At 32.9% G+C, this 16092-nt stretch overlaps 1 protein-coding gene across 1 annotated transcript; it reads left to right on the top strand.

Annotated features, from left to right (window-relative positions):
* The first annotated feature begins 1751 nt into the window (after nt 1-1751).
* On the top strand, nt 1752-4061 carry LOC140879145 (uncharacterized). The gene is made up of 2 exons (XM_073282806.1): nt 1752-2514; nt 2935-4061. Exons 1-2 carry the CDS (start codon nt 1752-1754, stop codon nt 4059-4061), a joined length of 1890 nt encoding a protein of 629 aa, XP_073138907.1.
* The last annotated feature ends 12031 nt before the right edge of the window (nt 4062-16092 follow it).

The following is a 16092-nucleotide window of genomic DNA, read 5'->3' as shown; positions in this document are numbered from 1 at the left end:
TTGTCAAATGAAATAAATAAAAAAGATGAAAAAATGTCAAAGTCTACAAATAAATATGTACAAAAACTCCTATACAACGGTCTAATATAAGTCAATTTTGCGAGACAGATCTCTGTCTACCTCGACTTATATTAAATATTATTTTTCATGTTAAAATACCACTTTTCACTGCAAATGTTTACCGAATTGACTCATTTCAACGAATATAGACGTGCGAATCCATCTCAAAGAAGAACTACTCATAAATATGATACCACAAATTATTACAAATTTGACCCAGAAAATAGTCATCACTCACTAGCTATATATAAAATACATTCTTTAATTCAACACTACTACATCACTTATCTTTTCCATTTCTTGTTTATCAAAAGAGTCAGTAAAAGTGATGCTAAAAAAAAAAAAAAAAGATTCAGTAAAAGTATTAATTTATGCTCTATATATATCCCATTGGAGGTCACTCTCCTACATATATCGTAATTATTGTTAAGAGTCTTTGTTGGACCTTCACAACTGAATTTATTGTCTCTACAAGTTCCTTTCGTATTGAAAATAATTTAATTCAATTTGAGTTTATTCACTAATATACTTTTTTAATGCATGAATAAATTCAATTAGATACTTACAGTCTACTTTTATTATAAGTGATACGGACACAAATGCTCAAGGTAATTTCGTCTAGGTCAAAAAAAGAAAAGAAAAGTAAAAGACATGCATTATGAACGGAAACTATACAAAAGCATATTTTCCAAAGTGAATAATAATCATAAAGAATAACAGTTCAACAAGTTTATATCAAAATAAAAGTAAAAGACGTGCATTGAAGAAAAGAATATTTATTTTTAGTTTTTCAAAAAATAAGTGAGTATGGCAATATATATGTATTTATTTCAATATATGTACATAAAATAAATTATATTAACCGTACATGTCAGGCATGTATGGACTATGGTGCGTGAAATATGCAAAAGTTTTGTCTTATAGTAGTGCTACTGTTTTTTATTAAAGTTATTTTTTTTAAAAAAAAATACAATTATACAAAATTATATCAATATTATAAGTACACATGCAATTTCAACAATGTAATAAAACTGTCCGCACAACTGACGGAACTTGAGAATGTACTAGAAACTTGCTTATCTCGAGCAAAAAAACTACTAAATCTATCTAAATAAATTAGGAGAGCTGCCTGCATTCAGCGAGAATCGAACCTGAGACAAATTGGTTTCAGAATATCATCCTTAATTATTGGGCTAATGGCTCATTGGCAATAAAAGTTATTCCTGATAGTGAATAGTTTAAAAAACTAATTTACAATATGCATGAATGATAAAAATATTTTAATGAGAGTAAAAAAAAAAAAATTATTGCCTAGCTAGCTACTATATCAAATCTTCTTGTCAATAACGAAATAAAGGCAAAATAATATTAAAAAAAGAAATAACTGCAAAATAATAAATAAAAAATTAAATTAACATATTGATTAATAAATAAATATAGACAAAAACTCTTACAAAATATTTCTACCCAATCCGATCTATGAAAAAATATATTTTTTTATATTAAAAATAATTTTTTATTACAAATATAAATTAGATCAACGTATCTTATATACTCATAAATACCCATTACTCATACCACCTCACCCATCTATAATTCCTTTCTCTTCTTCGCAAAAGAATCAGTGGAAGTATTTCTGCTCTCTCTTAATTATCCTTTCACTTCATATTGTATATACAATTAATTAAACGATGAGCAGTACTACGGGAGGGCATATTTTAGGAAGTTTCAGCCACGAACATCCGTTGATATTCCACGACGAGGAGAATCTTGATTCGGACGACGTGAAACCAAGATGTTGTACTATATGCGGGATGATGATTTTTATGGGCTCATACTACATTTGCATCGAGCACTGTTGCGAATTCATCGTGCACCAACAATGTACCCGTCTACCCCCGACAGTAATCGTGACTGGCGGGGATATTTATCCCGACATATTTGAACTCCGTGGTCCTAATGACCCAGCTACAATGAATGAGAAATGCTTAAAATGTGGCCAAACATTCAAGAATTATTACACCTACTCGAGTAGGCTTGGCCATATCCACCCTTTGTGCGGTTTGAAAATGTTCGAAATGGCAACGAAGCACAGAAGCCATCATGAGCATCCATTGGTTCCCACGCGTAGGGAAATTTGCGGGGTGTGTGATGCCTGTGGGGAAGAAGAAAGAGGATTCTTCCTGTCATGCCAAACTTGTGATTACTGGATTTCTCAGGATTGTGCTATACTTCCACCAGTCGCGAAGCACGCCTCTCATTCTCATCCGCTCGTTCGATTTTATGCTGACTTTTACATCAGCATGCCACAGAGGAAATTCGGTACTCTGGATTGTGGAATCTGTGAATGTTATATAGGTTTGAAAAGCTTTTATAGCTGCCAAGGCTGCGGATACTTCGCTCATCTCAAATGTATTAAATCGTGGATGAAGAATATTAATACAGTCGAAGCCGGTAAGTATGTACATGAATTATATATGTTCAAGTGTTTATCATTTAACTGACTCAATGAATTGAAGTTTTGGAATATATATTAGGGAAAACTGCAAATTTGGTCCTGTATGTTTGTCACTTTGCGATTTTGGTCCTCTATGTTTTCATATTTCAGTTTTAGTCCTGCATGTTCTGAATTTTGGCAATTTCGGTCCTTTTTATTCGAAAATGCTTACGTGACACTGTACACGTCAGCTCCACATCAGCACTCAATTGGTGTCACGTCAGCGCCACATCGGAAAAAGAACTAAAATTGCCAAAAAAATAAAGATATCGCACTAAAACTAAAATCTTAAAATATAAAAAACTGAAATCGCAAAGTGACAAACATACAGAACCAAAAAAGCAATTTTCCCTGTATATTATATACCTCCTCCTCAGATTGGACAAGATTGATAGCGGAATTGCCACCAGATAAAGAGAGCGCATTTTCGCGTTTTTTTCCCAATCTTGAACAACCGTACAAGGACGGTACAGGCACGAGTATCATACGGTCAAGAAAGGAGGAAATCCACGAGCACCCATTGATCCTTAATCATGAAGTTGCTGATAATCTAGAGGAGGGACATAGATGGGAATCGAAGCTATTGTGCAATGCATGCATCAATCCCATTGATTCAAGTACTTCTCCCTATTACACTTGTAGTGTAGCTCAATGCCATTTCCTTGTCCATGACTACTGTGCAAAGCTACCTTCTATAAGCATTAATAGTTATTTCCCATCGTTTCTATTTACAAAGTTTGAGGAATTCTTCTCTGTATTCTATTGTGACCATTGCTCATATGAGTGTAACGGATTTGGATATTCTTTGGAAGGCTTCCATGTTGATGTTGAGTGCGCTTCGGTGCCAAGAATCATCAAACACGAGTCACACAAGAACCACTATCTTCATCTAACAACAAGTGCATTAGATTACGATTCCGATGTACTGAGCTGTTGTATTGATGATTACAATAGGTTCGGTAATCTCTATTACAGATGCACCACTTGTCTTTCTTTCAAGATACACTTTCGTTGTGCCATAATGCCTCGACAAGTTGGACATAAATTTGATAAGCATCTCCTTCGGCTCATCACCGACGGCGGAAACCTCGTGGGCCTCTCCATGGAATATTTGGAAAACTGTGGCTTCTGTGAGTTCTGCGAAAAGCCTATGGATCCAAGCATCTGGTTCTACTATTGCTCCGAATGCGACCATTATTTTCATGTGAAATGCATTCCCTCTGTTGGGAAGTTGTCCAAGATGAAGTTTGGTGGGACTCTTGATCTTGTTGGCTGCCATGATCACCCCGTCACAAGTGTTCGAATGCTCACCGTCGGAAATCAAAGTTGCACATATTGCGAGGAAATAATTCAAGGTTTTCAGGATGATTGGGCCTTTCATTGCGAATCCTGCAATGTTTGGATTCACAATGCCTGTGCACTGAAATTGGCAACTCTCTCAAGAGAAAAATCGGGACTGGAATTGAAATTTGGTAAATGGAAACCGGAATCCGAGTCGGTATAGGAACCGGAATCGGAATTGGAATCAAAATCTGAATTCGAATCTGAATCTGAATCAAAATCAGAATCAGAATCGGAAGTCCGCTCTTCCTAGAAGCATCAGTATTATAATTGAATGGGACATTTTGATTCACTATATATTATTAGAGTGTGATTTTTCTATTATTTATTTACTAAATTCTCCTTGTGTCTTATGTTTTTTTTTTTTGGGTTAAGAATATGTGTATATTTGTCTTCGTCGTATGGTGGTCATTTTCTAGGCATAGTTTGGTACAACTAATTACAGGATATATTTCTTATCTAATTCTATCTCATATTCCGTATAAACTTAGGACAGTTTAGAGAAGACTTTTCTACTTGTTACTTAGCTTAAGCTGATAAACCAGAACTAGTTGTGTGGGCTAGAACTAGATCCTCGACAGGAATAAGACCAAGCGAAGCAGCTTTGGCTGGTTGGTTTCCCTTGACTGGTTGGCAGCAGGTGAGTGGGCCTCGACTGGACTGCTTCTTCTCTTTTTCAACTCGTGATCAAACAGTCCAATTGATATATCAAAATAGATTTGTCAAACACCAAAACTTAAATTAACAAATATGGTAGTGCTATCAGAACCTTTCCTCAATAGATTTCGCGACATAAAATGAACAGAAGACGTTTTTCTCCACAAAGTCTCATGTACACAACCAACCAAAAAAATCTACAACATAATATATGTCTTATGCACGAAATATAGCTCTCTTCCGAGAACTCACCTTCTTCTCCCGAATAATGTGTCATGAATACAGTACATAAAAGCAACAAGAAACAACCATCAAATTAACCAATATAAAATATTTGACATCAAAGCTCATCGACTCTCATTTACCTTAATGGCCACACTCGAAAATCTTCATAACTAATTAAAACTCCAACATATAGAGTAGTCGAAATTATCCATGATGAGATAATCTTTTTAAATCTTGCCCTATATCTCGCACGATTGAATAAATCTATTCAAATTCATATATGTCCGTATCTTCAAAATATTCATCATATCTTCTTTAACAAATATCCCATCAAATATCATCTTCAAATATTTCCACATCTTAAAAAACCATCAATAATTATCCTCAAGATCTCAACCACAACAAATATTTTTAAACTCTTCGAAAAATCTTATAATCAAATCTTTCAATTTTCTTAAACCAACTATATAATAAAAATAAACTCAACCAAAAATATCATCTAGAAAGCATTATTTTCTAATCATAATAATATCTTCTCCTATATATAAAAAATCTACCTCTTAGACACCATTTTTTTATTATCGAAATTGTCTTTATTTGATATAGATATTATTCTTTTGTTTTCTTTTGTTTTTTTAAATTTCGACATTTCACATTACAGTTTAGTCTCTCGATAATTTTTAAACTCTGATATTACTCTTATTTGAATATAAATTAAATTAATTAAAAAATTATTATACAAGTACGCAACACGTGCATTAATACACTAGTAATAATAATTATAAAGGATCAAAGTTCAAAAAGATTCAAGTAAAATATCAATTATTCTCGTGCATTGCAAGAAAAGAATATTTTTTTAATTGGTAGAAAAATAAGAGTAGTCAATAGTAATATTTATCAATTTTAATATTTAATAAAGCATATTATCCATACATGTCACGCATGTATAATGTGTGAATTGTACAAAACTAACTTACGTATTGTATGTATGCTGTTAAATGTGTTGAATGATCGTGTCGAGCGAAATAAAGACAAAAGTAATAAAGAGAGAAGATAAATAAAAAATCAAAAGCCAATGAAGAATACTTGTCATACAAGAATTACAATGGGTTATGTTGCTCCCTCCTTCAGGCAGAGCCGTCCTTGTTGTCTAAAGGCCCTGGGCGTAACTATGAATTGTGCTCTTATCTTCCGATCAATATTATCTTTTATCCCAAGCACCACTTCTTCAAAAAGAAATTTTTACGCCATCCATTATATAATACATGCACCTACAAAAAAAAAACATCGAAGTAACTCATTTAAAGTGTTGTCTTGAAGAACTTTTTGAGGCAAAATTATCAATAATATCATCATATTCAATGTATTCCAAAATATTCTTTTCAATGCATAAAATTGTCAATCCATTTAGCCTATCTTGAGTCATTGTAGTCCGTAAGTAAGATTTTATTAATTTTAGTTATGAAAAACTTCTTTCGGACAGATGCCACTATCACACTCCCGGTATTGTCAATAATATCCTATAAGCAATCATCACATTTGGAAACATATCCATTGTTTTTAAAAACTCTAATATTTGAATGGAATATAATACCATTGTTGATTTGTTTCATAAGATTTACTTGGTAGCATTACTTGCAAAACTTGTAGTTCTGAAACATATATTTTGCATCAATATCAGAAGAGTCACCATTTTTTAAAGTATTTTCAAGATTCACACAATAACTCATCAAATCATCGTCATCCAATGAAACCAATTTTGCAACATCATACAAGAACCCAAATATAGATTCAAAATACTGCAACTGTTCAAACCTACTCTTCAATTGCCCAAGAGCAATATCAACTAATAAGATAAAATAATCAATTCGAAAAGATTCTTCGGGTGATTGATTTTCCCTTTCAGTGTTAAGAATCTCATCAAAATGTCTTTATCTACAAATTCTGCGTTTCGTAGGAAATACGGGCTCAATTTCCATATCAGAGGCTATTTTTTTGCATCAGCCATAGCAGAAGCAAAACCATTTTCTCTATATTTTTCAAAAAAAGAAACGAGACCAGACAATTGTTTTATAGCAACATCAAGACGCATATCCTCTGACTGTAATTTTTTGCTAACTAAGTTAATTTTATGCAAAATATCATGCCAAATAACAAGACTTGATATGAATTCAAAACTTGAAAGTTCATCGGATGCTAAAGTTTTAGCATCTCTACTTAATTTGTTGTCTTCACTTATTTCTGCTAATTTAAACAAAGCTTCTCTGATTTGGGAAACTTGAGATAGTATTGCTTTGACTGTTCCAATATGGCTTTCTCATCTTGTAGTTGACAATGATTTTAAAGTTAATCCATTAATATATTCAAGAAAAATATTCCATCTCTTTGTTGAATTAGAAAACACGGTGTATATACATTGACAAGCACCAAAAAATGATTTAGCTTTAGCACAAGAATTTGCCATGTCATAAACAACTAAATTAATAGAATGAGAACCGCATGGCATGTAAAATGCCCTAGGATTAATGTCAAGCAATCTCTTTTGCACACCTTGATTTTTTTCTTTCATATTAGATCCATTATCATAACCCTGCCCTCTCACATCATCAATATTAAGTTCTAAAGATTGTAAAACAGCTTGCAATTCATTGAAAAGACCTAAACCAGATGTATCTCCAACATTTAAAAATTCTAAGAAGTGCTCTTCTATTTTAATTGGAGTGACTGAAACATCTACGCATCTTAATATGAGAGTCATTTGTTCTTTGTGACTTGAATCTGGTGTACAATCAAGAATTACTGAAAAAATACTTCGCCTCTTTTATTTTTTTAATTGCATTCTTGACTTTGGAGGCTAGAATAGATATCATCTCGTTCTGAATTTTATGACTAAGATAGTGATGATGAATCTTCTTATCTTGAATGAGTCGAAAATGCTCTTGCATTATTGGATCAAAATATGCAATCATTTCAAATAGATCCAAAAAATTACCATTACCATCTTCATAAAAAAATTTTCATGCCCACCACGAAATGCCAAATTATGTATGGCAAGACATTTGACAACAACAACTATTCTTATCATAACATATTTCCAATGTTTAGTGTCCCTTTTAATTTGTTCTTGTATTTCCTTATGAATTGTCAATGTTTTTTTTAATCTCATCTGTAATTCAACAAAAGCTCTCAAATTAGTGAGGTGTTCGACACTATTTTTCATGTTGTTTAAGTTTGTCACTTAAATATTTCCAGTCATTAATTCCTTCTCTTGCTAAATTACTTTTTGTGTGCATTACCTTAAACAACTTACAACATATACAAAATACTTAGTCCAACTCTTTCGAGTACACTAACCATTTTCGATCATGAGTCTCACCATTTGGTAACATTTGAACGTGGTATAACTATGAGAAAAGTGTCTTGATTCATTATCTAAAGAAAACTTGAGAATATATTCTCTTTTAGGACCTTTTTCTACAAGGAAATCTCTCATTTTTGTATTAAGATTATCCCAAATTCTTGGATAAATATGTTCAAATCATATCTAAATGTTGAGCACTGATATGCAATTTCATGCTCATCATCACAATAGCTATCAGGATTGGTTTTTTCAATTTCAGTTTCACTTTCATCCAAAGCATTAAAATCTTTAGCATTGTCGTTCACATTTTCTACAAATGTCTCATTCTCATCACTTTCGTTTCTCACAAATTTTTCATTTTCATCATTCTTTTTTTCAAAAAAATCTTCATTTGCATCAGATTCATTAGTTAACATATTCAACAAGCTTTTAGTTGTGTCAGGTTGTTCCTTACTAAAATATTTATTTAGTGAACTTCTCAGGCTTTGGGCTATCTTTTCTTATTTTTTCTTTTTTTGTCTTTTTTGATAGCCAGATAATTGTTTCATCGTGATAAATTATGCTCATCTACTTTATAAAAAAATGACAATCAAGAAAAAAATAGCAGTAAAAGCAAAAAACATACAACTTAGCAATGAGAAAAGAACGATAAAATCTGGATGGCTAGATGAATAATTCTGAATTTGAAATCCACTTCTTTAAGACCTAATAACCCAAACTTCTTGAAGTTGAAGGCTGTAGCCTGTAAGTTTTAAGAATTTGATCAAAGTATTATTTTGAAAAAGATAATCACTTATCAAAGAAATTAAGGGACAAAAACTGCATTAATTAGTACATACTTAGGCCGATAAGCGCCAGACGTTAAAGGGTTAAATCAATTCCCTTCAGTCTTCACGCACTGAGATTGTTGAGAAAAGGCCGTAAGGTTTCTCTACGGTTCAGTTTCACGCACATATTGTTGAGAATGAGAAGAAAGATCGGGATTCGCCGATTCGGTAAGATATTAAGGCTTAAGATATAATATAATGGGTTTATATTTTTTGCTTATTATTTTTTAGAATATATATGTTAAGAAATTTTGGGCCCCTAATTTTTTACAATTTTTTTGGGCCCTGGGCAAGAGCCCTGGTAGCCCTCCCCCAGGGCCGGCTCTTCCCTTAGGTCCCTGCCGCTCGTGCACATCCCTCGATTTAACCCCCGAATGAGTCAATGGGTTTCTGACTCATATGTGATGGGGTTCACTTCGGGGTTATCCCTTTGTAAGAATTACAATTTACAAATAACCAACAAGTCATTTTATAACATATATATTTAGTTTTTCTAAATGTATTTATCAGTAGCACTATTTCTTCTCTTCCTATCCGATCAACACTCAACTCGATCTCAATATCATATCAAGACAATACACAGTCCCACTCCCACATATACATACGCGATGAGCAGTACTAGAAAGCACATTATAAAACATTTCAGCCATGAACATCTGTTAATTTTCAATGACGAGGCAGGTTTTGATTCGGACGATATAGTACCAAAATTATGCAATATATGTTGGTCGATATTTTTTTATCAACTCATACTATAATTGCAGCCGCATCGAGAACGGTTGCGATTTTATTGTGCACGAACAGTGTGCCCGTCTGCTTACCCAGACATTAACTGTGAAATTCGAGGAACATAATGTTATAACCATTGATGTAACAAAAAATTGATATTGCCCGATTAGAGAAAATCTGGGTAACTTGTGGAGATCTGGATAGTCGGATTAATACTCGAACTGTTCCAAAGACCGAACTTCGTGGGTTTTCACCTGCATCACAAAGCAAAGTGAGTGGCACCGGAGGTTGCCCGGTGAAAATACTCCGACGCTCAAGTCAGTATTTGTCCAATTAATAAAAGTTCTAGAGAACTAGAGCATGTGACTATAGAGTGCGTACCTTAAGAATGAGAGAACTTGAGCTATTTATAGATAGTCGGAGAGTGTCATGGGCTTGAGCCTCTTATGGTCTTTTAGAAATTTATGAACCTTGATAAAGTGTCCAAATAAATAATATGAGACCCAAATAAATTGAGTCATTGGGCTTGGACCAGGAGAAAATCAAATTGGGTCATAACCCATAATAATCCCCCCACTCTCGAGCGTCTTGTTTAGTAGAGATGGTCGAGAGTAAGAGTTTTTGTAGTAGTCTATCAGTAGACATATAGTAAGAGTTTGATTACAGGAGATAATAAACTTGGGTCGTAACTCATCATAGGCCCCCTACTCTTGGGCGGGTCACGTTCTGCGAGATGACCGAGAGGAGAAACTCTAGATATAATGTTATGGAATAACTGTAGTAAGAGTGCGGGGTAATTATTTGCAGATAGTAGATGTGTGAGTATTGTCAAAACTTCATTTAATATTTTCAAAAATTTATTTCCCGACGACGAATAATGTTTGCCACTGCGAAAATTACGGGGATCGACCTGTAATAGGATTGTGTTGCAATTGAATTGCAGACAGTATCATAGTAGTAAGAAGAGTCCTAGTGAATTGAAATTTGTTGGATTCACAGTCCTGTCCTGAATAATGATTGTAGAATTGTTGTAGGATTTTGACTGAAATCACCATTATAAATTCACCTCATCAGTTTGCAACTTGCAAGACACAATATTGAGGTAATATTTTTTTTTCCTTTTGCATGTTTCGAACCATAAAATTAGAAAAGAGAAATAAAATCAATGTGTGTTGTCTTTCTTGGGACCCTTCTCTTCTACGTTGCTTTTTAGATGTACAAGTATTTATGGTAATGTGTGCAGGCCCCTTTCATACCATCTTCTCCAATATTGAAGCATACTATTGTCTGTGTGTATCTATGAGAATATGTATATTTTTTGTGTATCCATATGTATCTATCTCTTCCACCATCTCCAACTTTCGTCCCTTCTCCGACGAACAGAAGAGGTTACGGCGGCAGCAAGCTGGAAAGGCGACGAGTGGCGCGTGGTGGTGATCCAGGCAGAGAGACGGGCAGCGCTCTGTCATGAATCAGGGAGGACTACGGGAGGCGCTTGATGGTGAGCCAGGGAGGAGGACGGGCGGCGAGCAGATCTTGAGCTGAACGCAGCAGCCGGCAAGGGGGCGACGCGGAGGTGTTGGTGACTGTTGGCAACCATCAGGGTCCATGGTGTTGGCGGCAAGGGTTGGGGCCGACGATGATGGCGGCAAAATTCTTGGGCCGTGATGGAGATAGATACATACATACATATATATATGCATTAACGCATTCACAAAGATATAAACAGTCAACTTTGCATGTTTAACATTTTTATGATTTATTTATTGTGACTATTGTTTATTAGTGATTTCTTAGTGTGTGTGTGTGTATATATATATATATTTTAAATATTCATATGAAAAATTTTGCTTCTTTCCTCTTCCTCACCCAATCTGTTGTGTGTTCTCTTCCAACATGAATTTGGGTGTATCTATATATGATGTGTAAATCCTCATCTATTCATCTCTACACCATCACCATGGATCATCGCCGACGACCAAGAGCGGCGGCGGCGTGGCGGTGGCGGTTGTGATTCTGCGGCAACGGCGACTCGGTGACGATTCATGTCGATTTCCAGCCATGGATTACCTTCCAAGCTTTCCTGATCTGGCTCGACGGAGGCAACATCGCTATGTTGTTTTTGTGCGAAGAGCGTGGATGCGCGAGGAGATGGAGAAAAAATAGTGTCCGGAGTCGACTTCCAGCATGGAACGTCCACCGCCGGTGGATGCTCCATTTCCAGGCTCGATCTGGGCGCGGTGGTTGGGACGCAACGACAGCCGTGGTACGGCGGCGATGATAGTGCGACGACAATGGCGCGGCGACGAAGCGGCTATGAATTCCTTGGGCCATGAGATGGATGGATAGATGCATGTATATACACACATATGCATATACACACATGTTGTTTGTTGTTGATAATAATTATTTTATTTTTTTTAAAATGCATTGTCTGCTTCACCATAAAATCATGAGAATTTTGATTGTCTCACTTTTATAACTTTTTTCTAATATTGTAAAAATATTATGACTTGGTGAATTTTTTATAGTCATTATGACTTAATAAATTTTTTATAGTCGATATGACTTCTTCTGAAAAAATATATAGTCGTTATGACTTTTTCTGAAAAAAATTTTATAGTCTCTATGACTTTTCCTGAAAAAATTTTTCATAGTCATTATGACTTATTCTGAAAATTTTTTTATAGTCGCTATGACTTCTGCTGAAAAATTATTTATAGTCGCTATGACTTTTTGGATTATTTATAGTCGCTATGAATTTTTTGAATTGTTTATAGTCGCTATGACTTTTTCTGAATTATTTATAGTCGCTATGAATTTTCCTGAAAATTTTTTATAGTCACTATGACTTCTTCTGAAAATTTTTTTATAGTCTCTATGACTTTATGAATTTTTATAGTCATCATGACTTGATAAATTATTTATAGTCGCTATGACTTCTTCTGAAATTTTTTTATAGTCGCTATGACTTGATGAATTATTTATAGTCACTATGACTTCTTCTGAAAAAAATTTTATAGTCTCTATGAATTTTCCTGAAAAAAATTTTATAGTCACTAAGACTTATTCTGAATTTTTTTTTATAGTCTCTATGACTTTATGAATTTTTATAGTCATCATGACTTTTTTGAATTGTTTATAGTCACTATGATTTTTTTTTTGCTCCAGGAGAAATAATGTAGAGATTAACATGGAGTACTTAGGAGTGAATTAAGTTTCTAAGATTTTGTCTTATGGGGAAGTCCCGAACCCACTCTATTCGCTAGGTGGTGAGGTATCCCGGGACTGTATTTTTGTCGTCTTGATCTCTTACAACATCATGGCTTAGGTAGTCCTACAGGGCTGGCCAAGCCTCCGATCGATGAGTAGCCTTAATGAATGCATGGGTCGTGACGTATGAGTTAAGAATGGATGGAAAGTAGTTTCCACGCCTTTGACTACTCCGAGAGCAGAAGATGGAGGCCATGAAATTCTAAAGCTCACTAGTTGCATAACTCTATCTAGGTGTTAGGTTGGTTAGATGAAATTGGCGTAGCACACAGACACATGAGAACCCTTGAGAAATTTTTTGTGAACACTTGGACTGAAAAATTTTCATAGTGAATTTCTAAGCCCAATTACTGTTACACGATTTCATTACTTGAATAATTTTTTCATGTTTTTGCTTATTTGTTATTTGTTTCATTTTATTTTACTCGGGACTAGTAGAAGTTTTAAGTTTGAGAGGATTTGATAAGGACACGTTTCGCACTTCTATTTTATAGGATTTAACTCAGCTTTTTCATGTTTCTCTAGTGATACAACGCGTCTTTGTTCTTGTTTGTGTCATTTACAGATCTTAGGTAACGACCAGTTTTAGTCAATAAAAAGATATGAAAAGGAATGAAAAATGAGAAAGAAAGAATGAAGAGATGAAAGGATGGCCGAAATTGAGCAAGAACCGAGAGAAAAAAATTGCACTGGGAGCCCCAGCGCCCACACAAAATTTTGAAAAATAAAAAGAGCGATCAACGCCCCAACGCCTTTCGCGCATAAAACTATCTATTTTGAGCTTTTGTACGCTGTTTTTGGCCCGTTAATGATGTAGTTTATAAACAAAATATGACGATCGAATTTTCAGAAAATGAAACACTTTCATTCTTATTTTATCCTAGAACTGCCAAACAACACAACCACACTACGCATTCAAGGAGGTTTGACACACAAATTTGAGACGTGTGAGCGAACTACAAGGAACAGTTGAATCACAAAATGTATCTGAAATGGAATATCTACTTACTCTATGATTTTTATTATTTGACTTGAGTTTATTTCATTATAAACTTATTGGTTATTTCTAGTGATTGATGGATCTTGGTTTGAGTTTCATGTTTTGAATTATTTTGTCTACAATTATGAATTATTTGTACTTAAAATTTATTTGTGTATTCCTGTTTTAATTGTATTTGAATTTACTGTTCAATGATTGAATGTGAAATTTATTTGAAATTTGACAATCGTGAGAAGTGATTTTGAACATGATCGTAGAAAAACACAACCTAGAATTTTTGTAGAGTTCGGGAGGCCTACTATTTCCTTTGAGGTTATTGAAAGAGAACCATAACTTGATTAAATTATTTTGACGTTTGATTTCTAATAGCTGTATTGAAATTTGCATTAGAATAATAAAGTTTACTCAACATTCACTTAAGGGTTATAGCCTATAAATTGGAATAGATGATATTATCAATCGATATGATTTACATGAATGAAAATTGATTGAAATCTTGTATCTAGAACCTGTCTCAAATCGTGTATTCAAAGATGTCCTTGAAATCTTTGTTTGTTTAATTTATTTTAGTTTAGTTTTAAACCTTGATTCTCTAAATAAATTGATATTATATTAATTACAATATTTTGTGTGAATATATATTTTAAATCCTTATGAAAACGATACTCTACTCATCATATATATATATATATATATATATATATTAAAACTTGACATCGTGTGTATATTAATACTTGACATCGTGCGTCTGCGAGCAAAAATCATGCAACAATACATGTGGTAATGTTACGGAAAATATCACAAGAAATGTTACAGGGGATTACGTTCTCAACTGAATTCATTATTTCCACTGGATCATTCCCTCTCGAGCTGAAATAAAACTCTAGACTAATATTTCCTAAAAATAACCTAGAATAAATTCAATTGATCACAATTACAATATTTAAATTTTGTTAGAACCAATGGTGACACAGATGCTCTAATAATTTTACAAAGAGCAAAATAAAAAGAGTAAGGTACGTAATACATGCATTCATGGCACCTATTTTATGCAAAAGCATTCTTTGCTAAAGAGAATAATAAGTTGGAGTGTAGATTAAATGTAAAAAAAAAAAAGAAAAAAAAGATAATAATAATTATAAATAATAAAATTTTAAAAAGATTCAAGTAAGTTATCAATTCCTTTATTGCATAATAAGAAAAGGATAATTATTTTTATTTTTTCAAGAAATTAAATAAGATAATTTAATAGTAATATTATCGATTCAATATTAAATAAAGCATATCATCGTACATGTCATATGCATGTATGGTGCGTGAATTGTACAAAAGTTTTGTCTGACTAATTACCCCTTTTGAAAATAAATTTACTTCTCAAAAGAATACTATCTTCCTTCATATCAAAACTAACTTATAATATGTTATTAAATTGAATGATCTTGTCAAACGAAATAAAGACAAAACGAATAAAGACAAAAGATAAATAAATAAATAAAAACAAAATCCATTGAAGAATACTTATGATATACAAGAATTGACAAATTTAGGAAAAATTATATATATTACTGTTGTGAAATCCTGGATTAGCGAAACATCTAATTATAAAAGTTTTTTGAGACAATAACCCTATTTCCAAATATGTAGCGCACACATTACTCCAGCTATATTTCGTATTGCACGCGCTTTTAATAGTGAATAACCAATTTTTTTTCGTTAAAAATGTCTAAATTATCCTTAAATGACTATATTTTATGAATTCTTCTATCACTCCTTGTTGAAAATTTTAATTAAAACATCAATGCGTTAACTTATATTTCTAATTAAGTTTATTTATACAATTAATTTAAATATTAAATTTTATTTAAAAAATAATTAATCTTATCACTTAATTTAATAATAAAATTTATTATTAAAATATATTTTGTGTAATATGAATATAAAATAATATAATTATATTTAATTTTCATAGTTATTTAATTAAAAGTTGATAATTTTATTCAATTAAATATAGAATTATTAAACAAAATTAATTTAATTATTTTTTGAAGTATGCCCAATTTTGTCATTTGGTTTTCTATTTGACTAAATTATGAGTTTGAGTAGAGTGGCTCTGCAAAAAATT

Source organism: Henckelia pumila, chromosome 2 (genome assembly GCF_033568475.1).
Source record: "Henckelia pumila isolate YLH828 chromosome 2, ASM3356847v2, whole genome shotgun sequence".
In the NCBI taxonomy this organism is placed as follows: domain Eukaryota; kingdom Viridiplantae; phylum Streptophyta; class Magnoliopsida; order Lamiales; family Gesneriaceae; genus Henckelia; species Henckelia pumila.
Note: the sequence above shows the minus strand (reverse complement) of the source record. Positions and strands in the feature narration are given on the sequence as shown.

Coding starts and splice junctions, on each gene's coding strand:
- LOC140879145 (XM_073282806.1), top strand. CDS start 1,752: ATGAGCAGTACTACGGGAGGGCATATTTTAGGAAGTTTCAGCCACGAA. Junction 2,515..2,934: donor TATTAATACAGTCGAAGCCG/GTAAGTATGTAC, acceptor CCTCCTCCTCAG/ATTGGACAAGATTGATAGCG.